This window comes from Nicotiana tabacum, chromosome 11 (assembly GCF_000715075.1).
Source record: "Nicotiana tabacum cultivar K326 chromosome 11, ASM71507v2, whole genome shotgun sequence".
NCBI classification, from domain to species: domain Eukaryota; kingdom Viridiplantae; phylum Streptophyta; class Magnoliopsida; order Solanales; family Solanaceae; genus Nicotiana; species Nicotiana tabacum.
In genome coordinates, this window is record NC_134090.1 from 78027252 (window position 1) to 78050306 (window position 23055).

Genomic DNA, 23055 nt, shown 5'->3' on the forward strand with positions numbered 1-23055 from the left:
CTTCTTCTCCACTCCAGTCATCATCTTTAGAAATTTTTGTTTGTTTGTTTTTCACTGTAGATCTTGTCCTCTTGGCTAGTGTAGGTTCAACAGCCTTAGACACATAGGAAGACTTCTTGGAGGAAGTCTTGGGCTTTTTGGGCTTGGGGGTAGGAACCTCCACTGATGTACCCCTTTCTTGATGGACCAGTTCCATCTCCTCTTCCTCAACAACATCTGAGGATTCTGCTATCTTTCCCTTTCCTTTATCCCTTTTCTTTTTCTTACTTTCAGCTAAAGCCCTTTGTAGATCAGCTCCATTCTGTTTCACCCTACTTTTTGTGGCTCTACCCCTTGGCAATGAAGAGGCAGTAGGTGTTGGGGATGAAGCCTTTCTTTTCTTGGAAGGCTTAGGAACAATGGGGGCTTTTGTTGTGGGAGTTCTACGTTTCTTTGGGTCATAGCTTGCCCCAAACTTTTTCAGCAAGTCTGCTAGGGTTTCTTCAGTAGATAAAATAGGTTCATCTCTCTGTGTGCTCAGATGAACCAACCCCTCAGCAGCTTCCCCAGAACCACTTTCCCCTGACTTCTTGTCACTCTCTTCTACCCTTTCTTGTGCAACCCCACAGATATCAAGCACTACTCCTTTCCCATTTCCCCTCTCATCACCATATGCACCCTTTTTTTTTCTTTTTCAGAATTCTTTTTACCTCCACTTCTTTTTGACGCTGGTACTTCTACATCCTTAACAAACCTAATCAGAACAAACCTAGTTTCTAGCGTTTCAGACACAAAAGAAATTACCTTAGAGATTTTTGAGTCTTTTCAGAGTCAAAAACCCAGGTCCTTCCCCCTCAGTAGCGGATTGATATGATTCAGAATCAGAACTGGAGTCGGAGTTTTGGGCCTAACTTGCCTTCAACTTTTCATTTAATTTCTTCCTCAGAGCCCCAGACTCTACAGTCTTTCGAGCAAGCATTTTCACCCTTCGCAGTCTAGGTTTTGGAGATGTACTGGGTGGAGGAGGTATGGATGAATTTGAGGGAGATAGTGGTGGAGGAGTTCCGGGATTATCTTGTGGGTTAGTCATGATCGTTGGTTTCTTGAGAGAATTTGGAAATTAGAGTTTTGGAGAAGAGGGCAAGTGAAAGTGAAGAAGGATTTTTAACGGTTTGGAATTATGAAGATGGCAGAGGAAATGATGTGTATTTAAAGAGAAATACACATTTAATAAGTAACAGCAGCTTTTAGCAGTGGTCAATTAGAGGTCTAATCAACCTGAAATTTCAGATTTTGAATGATCGGTTTATCTTCCCTAGATTTTAGGCAATTTTTTTGGTTTAGAGTTCTTAGGCAGATAGAACTGGTTCAAAGTTAACGCATAGAATTTTCTAGGAATTGAACAATTATAGGACTTCTGCTCATGATTGAAATATAAATCTTTCTAATTGTGCAGAGTATAGAAAACATAGCTTAGCTTTCATATGAACCCATACTGATGACCCAGGTTCTTCATTTAGAAATCTCTTGAACATGCCTCAAATGTCAAAATAGAAAATTTTTTGTAAGAGATCAGTGAGTCATATTAACACATGTCACAGGAGTATACTAATTAAAGTATGAAGCTGGGTAAGAATTAATCTAGATATTTACACAAGTTCAAAATTCCTAGCCAATTTGTTTTTCATTGTGCATTCTGAGCTGGACCTATTAGGTGATCTTAATCATCCCTAATTCCAACTTGTTCCTCTCAAAGTTTTCTCTACTTAATGCTTTAGTGAAGATGTCAGCAATTTGTTTATCAGTAGTACAAAATTCTATGGAGATCAATCATTTCTCATAGTTATCTCTTAGGAAATGGTGTCTAACATCTATGTGCTTAGTCCTCTTATGATGAACATGGTTCTTTGTCATACTTATAGTACTAGTGTTATCACATAATATATGAATGCAACCAACTTCAATGCCGAAATCTACCAGCTGTTGTTTGATCCATAGCAATTGCGCACAACAAGAGGCAGCAGCAACATATTCAGCCTCAGCAGTGGATAAGGCCACTGAATTTTGCTTTTTAATGGCCCATGATACAAGACATGAACCAAGAAAGTGAGCCATACCTGAGGTTCTTTTTCTATCCACAAGGAACCCTGCATAATCAGCATTAACATATCCTACTAGATTAAAATTACTACCTTTGGGATACCAAAGATACAGATCAGTGGTGCCTTTCAAATATCTTAGTATCCTCTTGACAGCAGTCAAGTGAGACTCTTTTGGATTATCTGAAAGCGAGCACAAAGCCCTACACTGAAAACTATGTCAGGTTTGCTGGCAGTAAGATACAAGAGTGAACCAATCATACCCCTATACAACTTCTGATCAACTGATGAACCAGGTTCATCAATGTCTAATTTAGTGGAAGTTGCAATGGGGGTGTCAATTTCCTTTGATTCATCCATTTTAAACTTTTTGATCAGCTCTTTTGCATACTTCTACTGATGGGTCATGGTTTTGTTTGGGCTTTGTTTGATCTGTAAGCCTAAGAAAAAGTTAAGCTCACCCATCATACTCATTTCAAACTCACTCCCCATTAATTTGGCAAAATTCTTACTTAGTTTATCAGTGGTGGCCCCAATGATTATGTCATCAACATATATTTGTACCACAAGGAGATCCTTACCTTTTTCCCTTAAGAATAGGGTACTATCAATTTTACCTCTTTTGTAGCCATGTTCAAGCAGGAATTTGGACAGTCATTCATGCTATGCACTAGGAGCCTGCTTGAGTCCATAGAGAGCATTGTCTAATTTGTACACATGCTCAGGACATTCCTTGCTCTCAAACCCTGGAGGTTGTTTCACAAACACTTCTTCTTTCAGGTAGCCATTCAGGAAGGCACTTTTGACATCCATATGATGGAGAGTGAATTCCATGTGTGCTACAAAGGTTATGAGGAGTCTTATTGCCTCTAGTCTTGCAACTGGAACAAAAGTCTCATCATAATCTATACCGTCCTCTTGGGTGTAACCTTGGACCACCATTTTCTTGCTTTTGAAGGATGATCTTACCTGCTTCCCCCTTGCACAGGCCTTACAAACTTTGTCTTCCTTGAATTTGATGTTAGGTAGCCTATCACCAAGTCCTTAGAAACTAGTTTGTTTAGCTGATTCAGACTAGCATGACCAAGTCTTTTGTGCCACATGAGGGGATCATTATCCAACACACTTAGGCAGGTGAGTTCATTTTCTGAAATAGTAGACAAATCTACAATGTAAATATTGTTAGCTTTTTTTCCCTGCAAAAACAATCTTGTCAGTGGTAAGGTTAATCACAAAGCATTAGGTAGAGGTGAATGCTACAAGGTTACCTCTGTCACTCAGTTGTGACACACTAATCAGGCTGTATTTCAAGCCATCTATCAAGTAGACATTCTCAATGGAGTGAGAGTCTGTCTTACCTACCTTTCCAACCCCAATAATCTCACCTTTCTTCCCATTTCCAAAGGAGATATTACCTCCCTTTAAGTCCTCAAGTGAAAGGAACTGGTTCTTACTTCCAGTCATATGTTTTGAGCACCCACTATCCATGTACCATATTTGGCTACTTCCCTTCACTTGGACCTGCAAAAAGAAATCAAGGGTTAGTCTTAGGAACCCAAACTAGTTTGGGTCCCTTTATATAGGCAAAGGGGTAAATCAAATTCCCTTTAGCCCACCCAGGCAGTCTATTTTTCTCTTGAACAAAAGCTTTGTTCTTTTGACTGGCCTTTTCTTTTGCATTGCATTCATTTTTGTAATGGCCAATCTTGGCATAGTGTGTGCAGATTTTGTTCTCAAGAAGAGTGAGGTACTTGCTTTTAGGATCCCATTTAGGTGCTTGAGTCCCATAGCCAAGTCCTCTTTTGTTGCTACTGTGATGTTCTCGTAGCCAGGAAAGTGCATCAGAAGCCTTGTTCCATTTGCAAGTTATGTCTAGTTCATATTTTACCTTCCCTAGATCTTCTTTTAAGACTTTTATATGTTTATCCTTCCTGTACAACTCGTCCTTCATTTTTCCTAAGTTTTCTTCTAGGGTGAGATATGTGTGATTAGTTTTCTTTTTACCTATTCCTAGTTTCAGTTTTAAGTTCTCATACCTAAGTTCTAGGACACTGGTGTCAAGTTCAAGAATCTGGTTCTTTAACTCAGCATTTTTATTATCACTCTCATTAGCCCTAGATTCTAGATTTTTGCACTTGGCTTTTAGGATCACACATTCCCTAGACAGATCTTCCTTCTCATTGTTTATTATCTCAAACTCATCAATGAAGTCTAGCAATAGCTCAGACAACCTTTTTTTAGATAGAAATTTAATCTTATCTTTGAGATGAATGATACTTACCTCTTATTCATTATCTGATTCTCCGATGGCCATAAGTGCTTGTTCATCGCCAGCTTCATCTTCTGAGTCCTCATCTGATGTTTCTCCCCAAGTAGCAACCATAGCCTTTGTTGATCCTTTGTTCCTTTTAGGTTGAACATGTTCCTTCTTCATGTTCCTTCATTCAACCTTTTCCTTCTTCCACTCAATTTCCCATTGAGGACAGTTCTTGATCATGTGATCAGTCTTACCATATTTGTAGCAACCCTCGTTGGTCTGTTTCTCAGGAACCCTTGGTTTGTTGAAGGTTGTACCTCTTGAAGTACCCTTTCCTCTCATCAGGTACTTTTTGAAATCTCTTGTGATCAAGGCCATTTCATCATCCTCCAGATCTGAACCTTCAGCTATTATGAGAGCCAGACTTCTTTCCTTCTTGGGTGCATCCATTTTCATGGTTTGCCTTCTCAGTTCATAGGCAGTGAGGCTTCCAATCAGTTCATCCAACTTGAGGGTAGCAATGTTCTTTGATTCCTGAATAGCAGTGATTTTGCTTTCCCAAGTCACTAGTAAGACTTTTGTCAAGATTTTCTCAACCTTGTCTTCTTCAAGGATAATTCTCCCAAGAGATTTAAGTTCATTTGTTAGTGTTGTAAACCTTGTGTACATCTCCTGGATAGATTCTCCTTCCTTCATACTGAAATTCTCATATTGAGAATATAGCAGTGTTCCTCTTGATCTCTTTACTTGAGGAGTTCCTTCATGAGCTACTTGTAAAGTGTCCCATATTTCCTTTGCAGTAGTACAACTTTGAATCCTGCTGTACTCGTCTGGACCCAGTTCACACACAAGCCATTTCTTGGCCTTGGCATTCTTCTCCCATTTCTTCAAGTCTTCAGCAGTGCAGTCAACTCTTGTCTTTGGCACATCCACTCCTTCAACATTCTTCTTTGTAGTTGCCAGAGGACCATCAGTGACTATGTCCCCGAGTTCATAGTCTTCTCCTATGATGTGATCTCTCATCCTATTCTTCCACCAAGAACAGTACTGACCATTAAAGAGTGGTGGCCTAGTAGTGGATTGCCCTTCCTAGTTTCCAGGTGGTGCACTCATTTTGATCTTTTCCTAAGGTGTTAGCCTCTTTAAGGATAACTCGCTCTGATACCAATTGATGTTTTAAGCGTCAATACCACACAATAGGGGGGGGTGATTTGTGTGGTACCCAATTTTTGCTTAACTGAACTATAGAAGAACCTGGTTCTTCTAGGTGTTCCAACTACTACTGCTTGCGGAATAATAAATACAAAAATAAAGGACACAGAGATTTTTACGTGGAAAATACCTGGCTCAAAAGGTGAAAAAACCACGACCTACTACTCAGTAGGATTTTCCCAAACTTCCACTAATATCACTGAGCCAAAGCAACATTTACAAAACTCTTTGTAAACCTAAGGATTGACTCTAATCCCGTTGTGGCACACAGCCTCAACTATTGCGATAACTTCAAGTTAGCTATAACTTGAACACTCTAGGTACCTAATACAATTGCTTCTATGAAAGCTGAAAGGTACAATTTTAAACCACCTACTACAATTGAACTAGAATTAAAGATAGACACAATGGAACTGGTTCTTCTATCTTGTTCAAGTAGCTTTAGGAGTGCACACATAAATTGCTTGCAAAATCGCCTTGCTCTTTTTCTCTCAATTTAGTTTAACTTTTGTGTATGTGCATTACCTGTAAAAGAGAACAACACTGACATTTAATAGGTAGTAATCAGAGTTTGATTGGGACTCAATTGTTGCTCTTCTATCGTAGAAGAGTTCATGATGATCTCAAATTCTAACGCTATCTTCATCCCAGATTGTGTTCTCTTCATATAAGGAGACTTTCTCCCATTATCTAATATGCAACCTTTTCGATCAGATCAGGAGATATTGGTTCTTGATCAGTAGGATTTATCTCCTTCACGTGCATCTCACATGTATAGGTTGATCATGACTATGCTTCACAAGATGGATCTGGTCCATGACTGAGTTCTTTTGTCAATCTTCAAAACTCCACCTTTTCTTGGGCCAACATTAACCAACATACAAGAAAGCTCAAGCACAATTAGTAGGCTGTTATACTTACCTTATCCAGTAGCAACAACTTGGAATTTCAGCCAAACACAGCCCACAACAATCCTCAATGACAATACAACCTCAAAGAGGTGTTGTTCTTCACTAGAACTAAGTTTTGATGTTGAAATATGGTGTAATCACTTTGGAATCACTTTAAACCCTTGTGGTATCTGTTTATAAGGGTTAGGAGAAGTTTGGAGACGAAGTTGAGTTGAAAATGAGTTAAAAATAGGCGTCCAAATTGTTTATAAAGTGAAGTAGGTCGACCACCGCCTAAACGGGTCCCATTGGGAGTTGCTTGTGCGGTCTCGCAAAAACGGGAATATCTCTATACTCCGATATCGTATTGATGAACGGTTTAATACGTTAGAAACTAGACTCGTGGATATTCAATTTGGTAGGTAGATCACCCCATAATTCCATGTAAATTGGGAGAAAATCGCATCTATATTTGACCTAATTTTCTGCACATTTATGAATGTAACTTGTGATGACCTTTGCCAACTTTTGTTTCACAACTTGCTTGGCTTCAAAACGTAGCAAATGACTATCATACGACTAAAATAACTCATAGAATAACCTCCTTATCATGTTAAGAACCCTAGTCTCACCCCCAAAGTACATGTTATAACATTCCAAACTTATCGACTTTCGACGAAACATATTTTCTTCAATTGTTTTAGCTTCTAAGCTTTCCAACCCTTTTGATACTCCTTATTCATGATCTTAAATATTTGTAGCCTCCAAGGTAGCATGATTATCTTACTTTATATGCTTCCAAATATAATCTTATTTCTAAGCTTACATCAATTGATTTACGACGTACCCTCACTTACGAAAACATGAGGTGTAATAGTAAGCTATTATAGGATGGCTTTAGGCTTGTCAAAAAGAGATGCAAGTTAGCAGATAAATTTAGTTCAGTTCCAACTGGCAACACCTTTTTCCTTTTTCTTTCTTCAATATTCTTTCTTCCATGATGTTCTGCAGTTTCTCTTCTGTAAATTTTGTTCCTACCCTTTACTGAACTCCCAAGCACCAAATGTTAGTCAAAACACAAATGAGTTACTGAGTCATCGCAATTCGCAAGTATGCGCCGGGCGGATGGAGAGTGTTATTTACGTGTTCGGACGACTTCAGTAGCTTTTTGCCTAGACATTGTATTTGTATTAGAAAATTTATTAAATATATATAAATATTTAATTGCGAACCCAATAACTAACGAGCTAGGGGTACGGTTGCATATTCAGAACCCATAAATTTTAAATCTCGACTCTGCCTCTATATGCACGAATTAGTTTATGCAAATTGTGTTATGTTTAGACATTGTGCTATTGATTTCTGTGCTCTACTTTTATTTTTGGTAACGGAGGATGGGCCCTTCTCACCTCCTACGAGTTGTCCGGGTGAAAAGACTTTCTAATTAAGGTCAAAGAACTTGGGATTGTCGATGTCGATGTCTTCCTTAAAGATTGGGATGGGTCGATGGGTACCAAAATTGTGTTATGTTTAGACATTGTATTATTGATTTATGTGCTCAACTTTTTATTTTTAGTAACGGAGCAAGGGCCTTTCTCACCTCATACGAGTCATCCTGTGAAAAAAACTTTCTGAATAAGGTAAAAGTAATTGGGATCGTTGATCTTCTTTAGAGATTAGGATGAGTCGATGTTGGTCGATAGGTATGAAAACACTTCCTGGTGTCGAATTTCAAAAACCAGTAAGAGATTCTCCACTCTTCTTTGTTCCGTCTTAGGACGGAGTGGAGACCTCAAACACGAGCGGAAGTGCAATGTGTCTAGAAATTTAAGATTGTAAATTGATTCGAGTAACCAGTCTGCTGTCATGTGAAATCACCAACCAAAGCTTTTTTGACAACTAAAATACATGTGAAATGATCTATAAGAAAAATGTTTATGACATGCAGAGGCGTATCTAAGTTAAGGGTATGGGTTCACGTGAACCCACAATCCTCTCCCTAAACTATGTATAACATTGTTATATTTTTTCAAAATTACTTAAATATATGTGTGCGCACTCATGCTCAAAGACTCTTAGTACAATTATTATTAGGTGCACCTCTACAAGTAAAATTGATGGTTTAAATTCCACTCTAAACGGTCTTGTTTTCGGCACAGAATATAGATATATATGTAAAGATTACTAAGAGACTAAATTTAAATTCATCAAGTGTAAATTCTAAATTCATCTCTTCACAACAGTACACCCATTCTCTTGAAATCCTGGATCCGCCTCTAATGACATAGGCCACAAGAAATATGTTATTGACTCCAGTTGCCAGACAAAATTAATCAAAATACTGCACTTCATTACTACTAAGGGAAAATGTAGAAATAGTATCGCCAAAAATCAACTCATATTTAAAGAACTGCCAGCATAGAGGATAATTTACTTGGGAGAAGCAATAAGCATTTCAATTTAAAAAATGCTATGCCGACATTGAATAGCAGAAAACGTAATTCACCTCTTCACAACGGTGCACCCATTCTCTTGAAATTCTGGATCCGCCTCTAATGACAGAGGCCACAAGAAATATGTTAGTAAAAATTACACGGGGCGTCCTATTTGGTCGCCCCATTTAACCTATACCCATTTTTTTTTAAACTTTTAACTTGTACCCACTTTTTAAATAACTTCAGCTCCCTTTCTCCTCCTTCATTTTCTTCTTCTTCTTCTTCTTCTTCTTCTTCTTCTTCTTTAGGGGCTCTCATTCTTATTCAATTTTAGAACAATATAAAAACCTACGATTTTGGCATCATTGAAATTTCCAAGTTCGTTGTTATTCCTCAATTGACTGGTTAGATGATGGCTGGTGAATGGTGATAAAATTGCATTTGCTCTTTCTGTATGATTAAATGTGTCGTTTAATAAACTAATAATACTACCTAAATGGCTGTTTCTTTAGAAAAAAAGAATGATGAGAAATGAAGAAGCAGTTAGGTTTCCCTCATATTGATCCTAATTCATGTTATGCCGTGTGTTGCGAATAGCTAACGAGCATCTTCTTACTGCCCAGATTGCTCAGAAATGCTTAACAGCAATGGACAAAATGCTATGCATGTTGCTATATTGAACACTCTATAACTGAAGTTTCCCTGTTACAAAGACAAAAACTTCAGCTCTAGAGCTGAAGCTTTTGTGTTGTAATTAAAAACTTCAGCTCTATAACTGAAGTTTTTGTGCTGTAACTGGAAACTTCAGCTCTAGTATGTAATATTAATAGGTGGTAAAAAAAACTTCAGCTCTAGAGTTTGAAGTTTTTGTGTTGTAACTGAAAACTTCAGCTCTAGTATGTAATATTAATAGGTGGTAAAAAAACTTCAGCTCAAGGAGTATCTGCTTCACGCCGCATGGACTTCTATTTCACGTGAGTCTCTGCTTTTTCTCCATTTGTTTACTTTGAGATTTTACAACGAGCACTTGCCCCGTGTAGCTGGTGTATATATCAAAACAATACTTACACGAAATGTGTCTTTTACGTAAAATTTATAGCTCTTAATTATGATTAATTCATTAGTATATAGTTTCTACCTCAATTTATTACTTTATGTTAATATGATTTGATGTATACCTATTTCGGATTACCAATCCACACATTTTCACTCTATAACTGAAGTTTCCCTGTTACAAAGACAAAAAATTAAAGTTTTTGTGTTGTAACTGGAAATTTCAGCTCTAGTATGTAATATTAATAGGTGGTAAAAAAACTTCAACTCTAAAGCTGAAGTTTCCCTGTTACAAAGACAAAAACTTCAGCTCTAGAGCTGAAGTTTTTGTGTTGTAACTGGAAATTTCAGCTCTAGTATGTAATATTAATAGGTGGTAAAAAAAACTTCAGCTCTAATATGTAATATTAATAGGTGGTAAAAAAACTCTCAGTTACAACACAAAAACTTCAGCTCTAGAGCTGAACTTCAGGCCCGCTACTAGAATGCTGAAGTTTTGCGTGATTGTCTTTGCTACTTCAGCATTACGCTTGCAATTTTTTTTACAAAGCGAGCACAAGTTAAAATGTGACACAAAAAACGGGTATAGATGCAAATGCCCCAATATGTTATTGACTCCAGTTGCCGGACAAAATTAATCAAAATACTGCACTTCATTACTACTAAGGGAAAATGTAGAAATAGTATCGCCAAAAATCAACTCATATTTAAAGAACTGCCAGCATAGAGGATAATTAACTTGGGAGAAGCAATAAGCATTTCAATTTAAAAAATGCTATGCCGACATTGAATAGCAGAAAATGTTATAAGACACGCCCACCGTGCGGCTCTAAACCACGACCACAAGGTTAAGAGCCTTGCGCTCTACCAACTGAGCTAGACGAGCTAGATGAAGAATACATGCATATGATCCTTATTATTCTACATAATAAAAGAAAATAAAGAAAGACGAAATGAATTAGTTCAACTCAGTGGGATTTTCAGCACATAAATTGGAAAACTTGGTCCCTTGCTTCAAAGCCATTTTGTGATGAAATAGCAAGGGGAAATTCGCTATGATTTTTTACTGTATCAAGTATTTGAACAGACTTCATTTTGGTGATTCATTTCTCATTTTTCTGGTTGATATTCAGTTATATGTTCTGAAGAAGTTAGAAAATTTACATGGCGGTATATAAATAACCATGGATTCTTCTGTTTTTTAAATTTTTATTTTCACAAAGCACGTAGGAAACCATAAAGGCAAACGAATACCACATCAGAACCAATATAACCCTCATATAAAAGATGAAAAAATATGAGAAAACTGAAGCAATATGTGCAAAGAATTGCAAATTAAAAGAAGCTTTTGTCAAAAAAAATTCAGAAAGGAGGGGAAGTTTCAACCTACTTAACAAACCAAGTTAAAGCAATTTCTTTATCCAAACAAATTCTGCTGCAGCTGTGCACACGTTGGTCAGTGCAACAAATACATTGGGTTATTTGCCACTAAAAGCATAAGTAAAAATTCTTATGCCAAGACAGTATTCTGGGAACTGGGGAGCAATGACACTGTACTAGATCTTTTGGGTTAGATTTGCCACTAAAACGCTAAGACCCAAAAATATTTTCATCTCTAAAACAAAAGACTGGTACATGTGCACTTGTAGTTGAGAGTGGCCATAAAGGAAAAGAAGCCGGCAATAGAAGATGGTATTGAGTGTATTTGTGCATAATGGATATCAGACTCAGAATGCTGGTGAGATAGTTTATGGTCACATATTTATGAGTAACAGAGCTAGTTTGATACTTCAGGAGATACTGAGAGAGTGGCAATGGCACAGGGAGAGTCGAGCGCCATCTATGTGAAGTGGAAAATTATAAGCTCTTTCAAGGCAAGGTTGCAGCCTGAGACATCATGTTTATTCATACACAAGTTCCAATGGATATAATCTTGTAACAATGGACACATTCCATCAGCTTGATTCAGCTGGTGGAAATTTGAAAAATACATCTAAAACTCAAACTGATTCTCACTTCTACATGAAAAGTCTAAATAAGATTCCTCCTAAATGAATCTTCAGTCGACAGAAGGACACAATCAGGTACAACATGAACTTCACGGAAGATGATACCTTTAACATTGCACTCGTGAAAGTGATCTACACCAGCAACGCATATAGTCCTGTGAAGAAGCTACACATAAAGGTGAACGTGCAAGAAAACCCATTATTCAACCCTAATTCTTGTTGGTCTTATCTAGCACAGGCAAACAATTGAATAAGATCTCAGCTGCATGGTCCAATTCTTGCTCTGTGATGGTCAATGGTGGTACAAGCCTCACAACATTTCCTTTTCCAGCCGTTAATACAAGAAGGCCAGATTGTTGACATGCATCAACCAGTGGAGATGCTGGTACATCAAGGTCTATCCCGATAATAAGCCCCACACCTCGTACTTCTTTCACATGTGAGTTTCCTCCTAATTTCTTAACAAGCAATTCCCTGAAATATTGACCTTTCTTGGTGACACTGGCAAGGAAACTTGGTTCGGCAATCTTCTTCAGCACAGCAACTGCAGCATTGCAAACAAGAGGACCGCCAGCAAAGGTGCTACCATGATCTCCATAATTTATGGCAGCAGCAACTCTTTCAGTCACTAACACCGCCCCAATAGGTAGACCTCCCGCAAGTGGCTTTGCAAGAGTCATAATATCTGGGTATATGCCATAAGCTTCATGTGCCCAAAGATGACCAGTTCGTCCTAGGCCACATTGAACCTAATAACACAAGATACACATGGAAGCTCCAGCAGAGTGTTGACACATTCCGTCAAAAATTAATTACCAACATAAAGTTTGAATGAAGGCATCATATCACGTCTTGTTATAGGTAGGCAGCACTTTTTGTGATGCATTTTTATAGGTAGACAGCACTTGTACTTCCTTCTTTTTGGGATAAGTAAGATGCACTCATATTTTTCATTGAATCATTTATCTATACAATTCAATGTAAAAAAATCTTATGCGATGAACATATAAAACCTTATTCTCATATACCAGCTTATGGTAGAAGCTATCTAATATTGACGACTTGACTCACGAATTATCTTACTTTCTCAAATTGTGTACTGAATCTTAATGTTCACAACATACATAAAGAAATAAGAATAGCAAGTCTTATTTCTGATGAAGCAATTAGGAATCACTATTCATTAGTGAAACATTGTTAACCAGTACCTTCCACAACTCATAAAATTTGAATCAGGTAAACAAAAAGCTTCATTTGCACAGATACCCAAGTGATTTTAAACAGTACCAAGCAGCCAAGGAAGTACATGAAAGCATTGAATACTAATTTGAAATATAAGAATGAAGAACCCAAATAAGGACAATTTCTTTTAGTATTCTGAAGAAAAGAAGTATATCAGTCATTACTCCTGTTTATTCAAAAGCCTTTACTCAAGAGTAGTGTGGTGAAAAAGTTAAAGATAGAAAATGGAATAATAAGTTTTAGCCTAGATATTGAAGAACAGAAGTGTATCTAATACAGTTTATTGCAACTCAACCACAAGCCACAACTTCATCGATTTAATATTGGCTAAAGCCAATAACTGGAAATCCCATTTCATATTGCATGATTCTTATCACCCTTAGAAAAATTCCTAAAAACTCGAACAGAGGAGACTCAAAGGATAAAACAGTTTCCACTTTCCCTTCATAGAATATAAGCTAGTGGGGAATTGTCCTCTCAAACTGTTAATGGTAAGGACCATAGCACAATCCACTGTGCTGAAAATGTTAGGGATCAAGTTCATTCAAAAGCTCTTCACACCTTAAGTCCAAACTGTTGAACTTTTCTAGTGGAAAGCTCTGAACATTTTTCATATACTTGATTTCTGATGAATACCAGAGAAATTATCTTGTCAAAAAGATGCATTAGACATTCTAATTTACATCCGTGTGTTATTGATCAAAAAATTTGTTTCTGTATATACGCTTTTCTGATGAGACATAATCATACCGTAGACTAAAGTGGCAGCAATATAATTCGAAAGTTTCTTACCTCATCAAAGACAAGAAGCGAACCAACACTATCACAGGAAGTTCGCAGCGCTTGTAAGAATTCTTTTGTTGCACTATATATTCCACCTTCACCTTGGATTGGTTCAACAAACACAGCAGCTATTTTACCACTCTGAATTAGCTCTGTGGCCGATTGAATATTGCCATACTCCAGGAAGGTAACTCCTGGCATTACAGGTTCAAAAGGTGACCTGTAGTGCTCTTTGCTTGTCAAAGCAACAGCACCCATGGTCCTTCCATGGAAGCAATTGGAAAAGGCAATAAACTCCACAGGAGGTTGCTTCTCACCGGGATGTGAAAACCGTTGAAACTTCCTTGAAAATTTAATTGCAGCTTCATTTGCTTCTGTTCCAGAGTTTGAGAAGAAAACACGGTCTGCAAAAGAACTAGCAACAAGACGTTTTGCAAGCTCAAGCTGCAAGTAATAATAGAATAATATGTTAGTGTAAAACACAAAGTTCCTTTAGCAAATGGAGGATAATAGATTCCTTGAAGCTATTATAATACAGAATTACAGTTAAGAAGGTAATTAAGTGATATATCAAGTTACATACATAGAAACAACTTGAACAAAAATGTATAGGAAAGCTCTGTTGAATAAGACCCCTCTCACGACTGCCTTCCAAAAAATCCATAAAATAAAAAAAAGAAACTTCCATCTGCTAGTAAGGGTAGGGGTAGGCCAAAGAAGTATTGGGGTGAGGTGATTAGACATGATATGTCATAGCTCCAGCTTACCGAGGACATGACCCTCAATAGAGTAGGGTGGAGGTCGAGAATTAGGGTGGAAGGTTGACAGGTAGTCGTTAGTATTAGTAGTAGTAGTAGTAGTACTATTTGTGTATTTTTTCTGATTCTTTATACTACATATTGTGCCATTTGTTCCTATTATATTGTTGTTGATACTGTTACTTACTTTATTTTCGTTATTCTTTGCGCAAAGGGTCTATCGGAAATAACCTCTCTACCTGCACACGGTAGGGGTAAGGTCTGCGTTCACACTACCTTCTCCAGACCCCACATGTGGGATTACACTGAGTTTGTTGTTGTTGTTGTTGCTCGTAAGTTCCAACTATCATTTCAGACTATTCAGTTGCATGAAATGAATCCACAATAAGCTACTAGTGTTTATATTTAATCCGGAACCACAGATACTCTATTTCTGGTCACTTGATGTATGTAATCAACTCATTGCACTCTAGCGTAAGCACACCAAAATATAATTGGGTAATATTCCTTTTCCTCATTCTGACTATTTAAGAAGCCTAGACAACAAAAATTTCTACTAAGCCTCAATCCCAAACTAGTCCGCTCGGCTATATGATCACCTATATCCATTCCACTCTATTTGAGCCTGTTGCATTCCAAAAATAGCAGTAAGAAACTGCAAAAGGCTCATTCTTTTTAATCCCTATGCACTGTAAAATTCCCAAGTAAAGCTCTTTATTTGAATGGAAGAAAAAAAAAACACGAGAACCCGAAAACAATGGAAAGGAAAATTTGAATCCAGTAAAGAAAATTCAAAAAAAAAAAACCCTTTTTATATCCCCATGGATAATAAATCCAAAGTAAAATGTTCTAATAAGTAAATAAAAATGCGAGACCAAAAAAGTGGAGGCAGTGACCTGAGGGAGAGAATAGTAAATATTGCTAACATGGGTGAGGGTATTAGCTTGTTGAGTAACAGCAGTAATCCAATCAGGATCCCCGTGTCCAAGTGCATTCACAGCAATACCAGAAGTCAAGTCCAAATACTCTCGCCCTTCTAAATCATACAATTTACATCCTTTGCCACTGGACAGAACCAACGGAGCCCTAGCGTAAGTACCCACGAATACCTTGTTAGATTCCTCCATCAACTCTTGGCTCTTCGTGATTCGTGGATTGGAAGAAGAGTTGGAATCGGGTGCGTGCACTTCCACGTTAAGGGAAGCGGAGATTCTGAGGCCGAATCTAGCACTGTTGCAGGTACGGTGGAGACGGGTCGAAGCCGGAGAGAGGGTGTTGTTGTTGAGGAAAAGGGATGATGAATATGGATAGCAGCTCATTGCTGAAGATGGGAATTTCACAAAAGGGAGAAGAGAAAGAAGCTTTTTGCAATCAAATAGTATGACAGAGGTGCTAAGCCAAGGGCTTCAAGTTTCCAACCAGCCAAAATAAACGCACCTTATTTAACTAGTACGTCTGTCTTATATAGAGTATGTTTCTCTTTTACGCCTTCCTTAACAGCATGGTTGTTATCTAGTGTTATTACTTTAAATATAATACTCCCTCTGTTTCGTTTTATATGAACCTATTTTTTTTTGTTTTCGTTAAAAAAAAAATAATTATTTTTTAAATTTGATAATAATTTAGCTTAAACTATAATTTTATCCTAATGAGAAGCTTTTATAACCACACAAATACTCTGGGCTCCTTTATGACTTGTTTAAGATCACAAATTTTAAAAGTCTTTATTTTTTTCTTAAACTCTGTGTCAAATCAAACAAGTTCACAAAAATTAGAACGGAGGGAGTATTTATTTTGATTATTATTTAAATTTTATTGTATCGTATTGTTAAATTCGTCATCACGTAACGTAAAATATGTCACTTTATGTAGCGACTGATTTGGTGTGTGATCACATCGTTATTTTGTCTTTTTCTCTCAATTCTACCCTTCATTATTATTGAATAATTTTATTTTATCATTTACCCTACCTTTTTATATACTATATCATAATTTTTCTTTATAATATTGCAAGCTTATTCATCATATTATTAGTGCGCGATACTATGAAACGACGGCAAAACAACACAATCCATCCAAATATTGTATTCATCAAATGATACAGTACGGTACAATACAATACAATACGATACGATACATTATAAAACGATATGTGACAACCATCCAAACAAGTTGTAAGAAATATTAATTAAGAAAGGGATTGGTATATTCTACTGTATTTATGTCTTAAAATATAATTTCTCTTTATTGAATATTTATTCTATTTATGTATTTATCTCCATCTTCAAGAACAATTATTACTAAGGGTAAAAAAAAGAAAAAATATTCAATTTTATCTTGAACTTCTAAATGACAAATAATTTATGTCAACTATTTTTAGTAACCACGACCGTTAATATGAGATGGATAGAGTACTATTTGAGTATTTTCCTATGCATTATTTGCAACAACAACAAAAAAAAAATCCGTTTTTTGGAATTAAGCTAAAAGTATTTCCTCTCGCCCATTTGTTTAACCACTTTTACATTTTCTAATTAAAGTAAAATAAATCAATAAAAACTTAAAATTAAATTATTTTTAAATAAAAAAATCATTGTTTTTAGATAAATTAAAAATAAATGTGTGTCAGTATATTTTTAAGATAATGGTATATTATTTTATTCAATGTAATTTTAAAATGTACTATTTTGGAAGAATTAAAAGATTGATATTGAATTCACATCCTAAATTAAATAAGTTGACCCTTCAATTTTATGTTTACCTCCTTTTATGAAATTTGTTTTCCTTTCTTTGTTTAGTCTCAACTCTCACCGGCTAAGGATTTTGTTTCACTTTACATTGTTAAAGATAATTTTGATAAAACAAAGAAGGAAAAAAAATACTTTTGATAGTAAATTTTTAAAAACTTTAACCTCGTTCAATTTATAAACACGTACAATAATAGACTAATCAAAATAACTGGAGTGTTTTTTTTGAAATTGTTATAAATAGAATTTTATTTATGGTGAATGTCTATATTTAGAGAGATTCTAGGGTTTATTACTTGGTGGCTAAGTCACCCTCTCCCTATAAATAGAGAGTTCTATTCCATTGTAAATCATCCCAAAATCAATAAGAATTCTCTCTCCCTACTTTTCTCTACAATACTCTTTTTCTTCTTTTATTGTTCATAACACGTTATCAGCACGAGACTCTAACCAATTGAGTAAAGTTTCGGGATTGGGCATAATGATTGTCAATTGTTCCATGAACTTCCTTCAGGAATAAATTCTGAATTGAAGGTAAGTATTTTACCTTATTTTTTTCTTTTAAATTTTTGAATTCTATAATTTGATTTTAAATACAAGCAAAGACAATAAATTTTGATTGTAACTCTAATGGAGTTTGAAAGAAATTATAATCACCCAAAGTGGTAAAATTTCGATGTCTTGTCATGATCAAATTCATGTATAATTGTGGGCAAAGAATTGAAAACTCGTCCCATTGAATTTGCTCCATTCTCATTCCCTTAAGAGAATGTGATAGCAGTATATGATAAGTCTAAAAGAAGACAAAATTATTGCTATGAATGTATCAATGGATGTGGACTTGGCAATAGACGAAATTATAATCGTCATTATTGTGGTAATGAGAACAATAATGATTCTCAAAATAATCCTTCACTCTGTGAAAGTAATATTTGTTATCGATTTGACATGAGATTTTATAAAACACATATAGATGATTATGGTCCATTCATGATGTGAATGTGACAATATCTGATTTATGAATACATATTCATTTTTGGAAGAATATGAACGTGCTAGTGGTAGTAAATATACCACACTCACCTCTAGAAGGAGGTTTGAGATGATATAAGAAAATAATGTCATTATTATGGCATGAATGGTCATTGGTCACGTACCTATAGCACGCCAAAATATTTTGGCAATGTGATTATTAAAGGACAACAATGATGCAAGAAACATATCTTGCACGACCATGACCATAATGGTATAACTTTCTCCTTGAAAGAGATATATGACCATATGGATGTTTATGAATATGTGGTAGTACAAAATTAATTGAGAGCTCTGGAAGAGCCAATTATCACTATTTTGGAGAAACACAATTGATTACCAATAAGGTATTGTGTTGTAGTAAGTCTCAAAGAAACTAATTCAGTTTTCAAAGTATACGCGAAAACGGTTGATTATATTGAGACTATAAATAAAGAAAAGATTTAATATCTTCTATTACTACAACTTGTAGCGCGATAATATGTATGTGAAAAGCTACCCATTTTATTCTCCAGTTTGTACTACACAAATAAAAGAATGCCACAATAAAGTAGAAGTTTATTGATATAAAAACTCATATCATAATAAACTTGGAGTTTACTGATAACTGCACACGTCATGGTGTAAATCTGAAGTTTATCAATATCGATAATTTATTCAGTTGGCATAATTGGTTTAGCCATATCAATTTAAGTATGATGTGCAAAAATAATAGAGAATTCACGTGGGTAAATATTAAAGAACTAGAAAGTTCTTTACGAATTCTCTCATATTGCTTAATCTCATTAATTAATTAACCAACTAAAATTGGGATTGAATCTCATGAATGCTGGAAATATCAAAAGTGAATATGGGCCCATTCACTTGTCATGTATACCACATAAGATGCATTTATGAGATGGTTACATGTGCAATTATTATTAACCCGCAACATGGTATTATGCGAGGTAACTTGCTCAATAATTTAATTTCGAGCATAATTTTCAGATTTTCTATTCAAGAAGTTCATCTAGATAAGTTGGTTTACATCACAGTTGGTTTAGCAAAATAATTTATTGAGTGCCTCCACTTAATAGCTAAACTATTGCTTATGAGAACAAAGTTATCTATATCAGTTTGATATAGGTTATATACGAAAGTATATTACATTCTCCCGTCACAAGTGGTTCAGGATCAGGAACCAAATAATTTCATCTTATTATTATTGATGTGCGGTGTATATTTTAATTAACACCATGACACACAAAGATGAGCTTTCAAAGTTGAGGAACCAAGTTAGTTTTTCTAACATGAGGAGGAGATATGATAAGCAGTTGAGAAAAAGTTACGTGGAATGAATTATCATTTGTATATCTAGATCCTCGAATACAATAATATGAACTTGAAGTTCATAAATAGATAATTCATCTACAATATATTGCAAAGCATGTCAGGCGCATTTGCTGACCCAAAGAAAGTAATTATATTCTCATTGCAAATGCTCATATTAAGTCCTAGAAGGACAAAGTCTATGGTACGCTTAAAGAATATAGACAAATCGGTTTCAAATAACTTCTTGATAAAGAAGATGAGCAAATGATCATAATAAAAGAGGCAAGTGATCTAGAAGATCACATGACATAACACTTCATAAAATCTCAGGAGAGATTCAGGTACTTGAAAATATGAATGAAGAGATCTCCATGTTATGTCTTTATGAAAAAATATTGGAACCGATATAAAATGTTCGTCGTCGACATCTATGATAGCTTTAAGTATAGATGAGGATCTTAAGTTTGTCGAATACAGACACAAAAATATTAGCCAAATGGAAGAGAAACAATTCAAGTAGAATTAGTTTCATATGAAAGACATATAGTTTTGTCTATGTTATTCAAACACTCGAAAGTATAAAGTCAATAGGTGTATGCAATCACTTTCATGTATTTTATGTCTAGCATGACATAAAAAAACTTGATATGCGTCTAATTAAAGTCTATTATATGACTTAACTTATACGATAATCCCCGGAGGATTTAAATTGTTTAAAGCATGTACAATTCTTGGTCCTGAAGTACTACATCCTAAGTGCAATTTGTGCACATATGTATCTTGCTATAACTATAAGCATGATAATGTGGCGAGAATACCTCTATGGAGATATTGAAAAGGCTATTCCACGACATTATATGAAGACATTACATTTCTATCAAGAATGATAGTTTCAAGGTGCAACATATTCATACAAGTTGATATGACTGATTTGTTTATCGAATCATTACCAATGATCTTTGAAAGATGGTGCACAAGATTGGAACGTGAAGGCTCAAGGATGTGAATTGATGCTCTTATCAGGGGGAGTTAATACGCGTTGTACTCTTTTTTCCTCACAGGGTTTTGTCCCACTGGGTTTTCCTTGCAAGGTTATTAATGAGGCAACCAAAAGGTGTATTGTTAGATATGTGTACTCTTTTTCCTTCTCTAGAATTATTTTCTTGCTGGGTTTTGTTTTAGTTAAGATTTTAATGAGGCACATTATCTGTTGAATAAACATTCAAGGGGGGTTGTTATAAATAGAATTTTATTTATGGTGAATGTCTATATTTAGAGAGATTCTAGGGTTTATTACTTGGTGGCTAAGTCACCCTCTCCCTATAAATAAGGAATTCTATTCCATTGTAAAATAATCATCCCAAAATCAATAAGAATTCTCTCTCCCTACTTTTCTCTACAATACTCTTTTTCTTCTTTTAGTATTCATAACAGAAATAATGATTTGTTACTACTAAAATTTACTCTTTTTTTGTACTAGAACAAGCACTGACTGTGATTAAGAAATCGATATTTTGTTAAATCATACGCAAAATAATCCCAACTAAACAGATTCCCATCTTTTTGTTTGTTCTGTTGATAAAATAATGAAGTGGCTGCTGCTGGGACAAGAGTTGGTGAAATGGGAAATGGAATCTCAGAATATAAGGCTGGTGACACGTGACTGACCCACATTCACACAACACCTGTCTTGTGTTTAATTAAAAACTCACATAAATTACTACTGAACTTCCATTCTCATTTTTCTTCCACGCGCATGCTCCATATAATTACCTTTTCCCCAAATTCCTCTTTGGTAGCTCTTTGACAAATACAATAAAAACAACAATAATCCAGTAAAATCTCACTAGTGAGGTCTGGGAAGGGTACGCAGATCTTACCCCTACTCGGAGGGGTAGAGAGGATATTTCCGGAAGACCCTCGACTCATAGACAAAAGATCAATAACAACAACAAAAACCAAAGATCAGTAATAACAACAGAAACCAAAAAAAAATATCAGCACCGTAAGAGACTGCAAATAAATAGATGGGCAATAATAATAATAATAATAATAATAATAATAACAATAATAATAATAATAATAAATACAAGTATGAAACACAACAAAAATCGCTAGCAGTCCTAGACACAACACTATCAGACTAGCCGGTACAACGAGGAAAAACGCTCGACTACCTCCTAACCTATAACCCTAATGCTCGACCTCAACATCTTCCTATCAAAAGCATGTCCTCGAAAATCTGAAGTCGCACCGTGTCCTGCCTGATCAAATACATTATTTAGAAATCTAAGACTTGCATTAATAGTCCATGTTTGTTCAATATTATAAAAAAGTGAAAAGTAAAAGTTGAAGAAATTGTACGGGCGCCCTATTTGGTCGCCCCATTTAACATATACCCATTTTTTTAAAAACTTTAAACTTGTATCTACTTTTTAAATAACTACAGCCCTCTTTCTCCTTCTCTTTCATCTTCTTCTTCTTCTTCTTCTTCTTCTTCTTCTTCTTCTTCTTCTTCTTCTTCTTCTTCTTCTTCTTCTTCTTCTTCTTCTACGAAGAAACAACATTTTTCCAGAAGCATTATATGTATCAATGTTCTTCAGTTTAATATTTTCATTTGCAAAAAGGTAAATCTGACAGGGTCTTTTTATAATTTGTTTTCTAGTTGCCTTGTTTATGTCTATTCAAATGAAAGTATTAAACTGGAAAATGACTAAATCAAGGGGAATACACTAAAGTCAATTACATAAGCATTATATTAATTCTCCATATTAATATACCCTACAACATGCTGAAGTTAATCCAAGGTTGAGAAGAGCAAGGCTGCAGAGACTAATATGCCGAAGAGGCCTGCAACATGCTGAAGTTAATCAAATATAGAATAAAAACTTCAGCTCTAAAGCTGAAGTTTCCCAGTTACAACACAAAAACATCAGCTCTAGAGCTGAAGTTTCCTAGTTACACCACAAAAACTTCAGCTCTAAAGCTGAACTTCAGGCCCGACTACTAGAATGCTGAAGTTTTGCGTGATTGTCTTTGCTACTTCAGCCTCGTGTGCTGAAATTATGCGAAAAAGTGGGTACGCTTGCAATTTTTTTTGCAAAGCGGACACAAGTTAAAATGTGACACAAAAAACGAGTATAGATGCAAATGCCCCGTAAAAGTTTCATCGAATGAGTTCATCGAAATTTGTTAAATCTAAATATAATATCAAACGAGTTCATCAAAAAAAAAATTACATGAAAATT

The 23055-nt window shown here is 35.6% G+C and overlaps 1 protein-coding gene and 1 non-coding gene across 2 annotated transcripts; both read right to left on the bottom strand.

Annotated features, from left to right (window-relative positions):
• Positions 1 to 10738: 10738 nt before the first annotated feature.
• On the bottom strand, positions 10739 to 10811 carry TRNAK-CUU (transfer RNA lysine (anticodon CUU)). Its single transcript has one exon. It is a non-coding gene; the product is annotated as a tRNA-Lys (tRNA).
• Positions 10812 to 11805: 994 nt separating this feature from the next.
• On the bottom strand, positions 11806 to 16162 carry LOC107817050 (acetylornithine aminotransferase, mitochondrial). Its single transcript, XM_016642824.2, has 3 exons — positions 15614 to 16162; positions 13969 to 14403; positions 11806 to 12683 (listed from the first exon to the last, which is right to left on the bottom strand). Exons 1-3 carry the CDS (start codon positions 16034 to 16036, stop codon positions 12144 to 12146), a joined length of 1398 nt encoding a protein of 465 aa, XP_016498310.2. The 5' UTR covers positions 16037 to 16162; the 3' UTR covers positions 11806 to 12143.
• Positions 16163 to 23055: the final 6893 nt, after the last annotated feature.

What these genes read in the sequence shown, in the direction of transcription:
- LOC107817050 (XM_016642824.2), bottom strand. Translation starts at nt 16,036, where the DNA reads ATGAGCTGCTATCCATATTCATCATCCCTTTTCCTCAACAACAACACC. An exon ending in TTTACTATTCTCTCCCTCAG is followed by an intron (nt 14,404 to 15,613) that starts GTCACTGCCTCC and finishes TATTACTTGCAG; the next exon opens with CTTGAGCTTGCAAAACGTCT. An exon ending in CGCTTCTTGTCTTTGATGAG is followed by an intron (nt 12,684 to 13,968) that starts GTAAGAAACTTT and finishes TTGTGTTATTAG; the next exon opens with GTTCAATGTGGCCTAGGACG.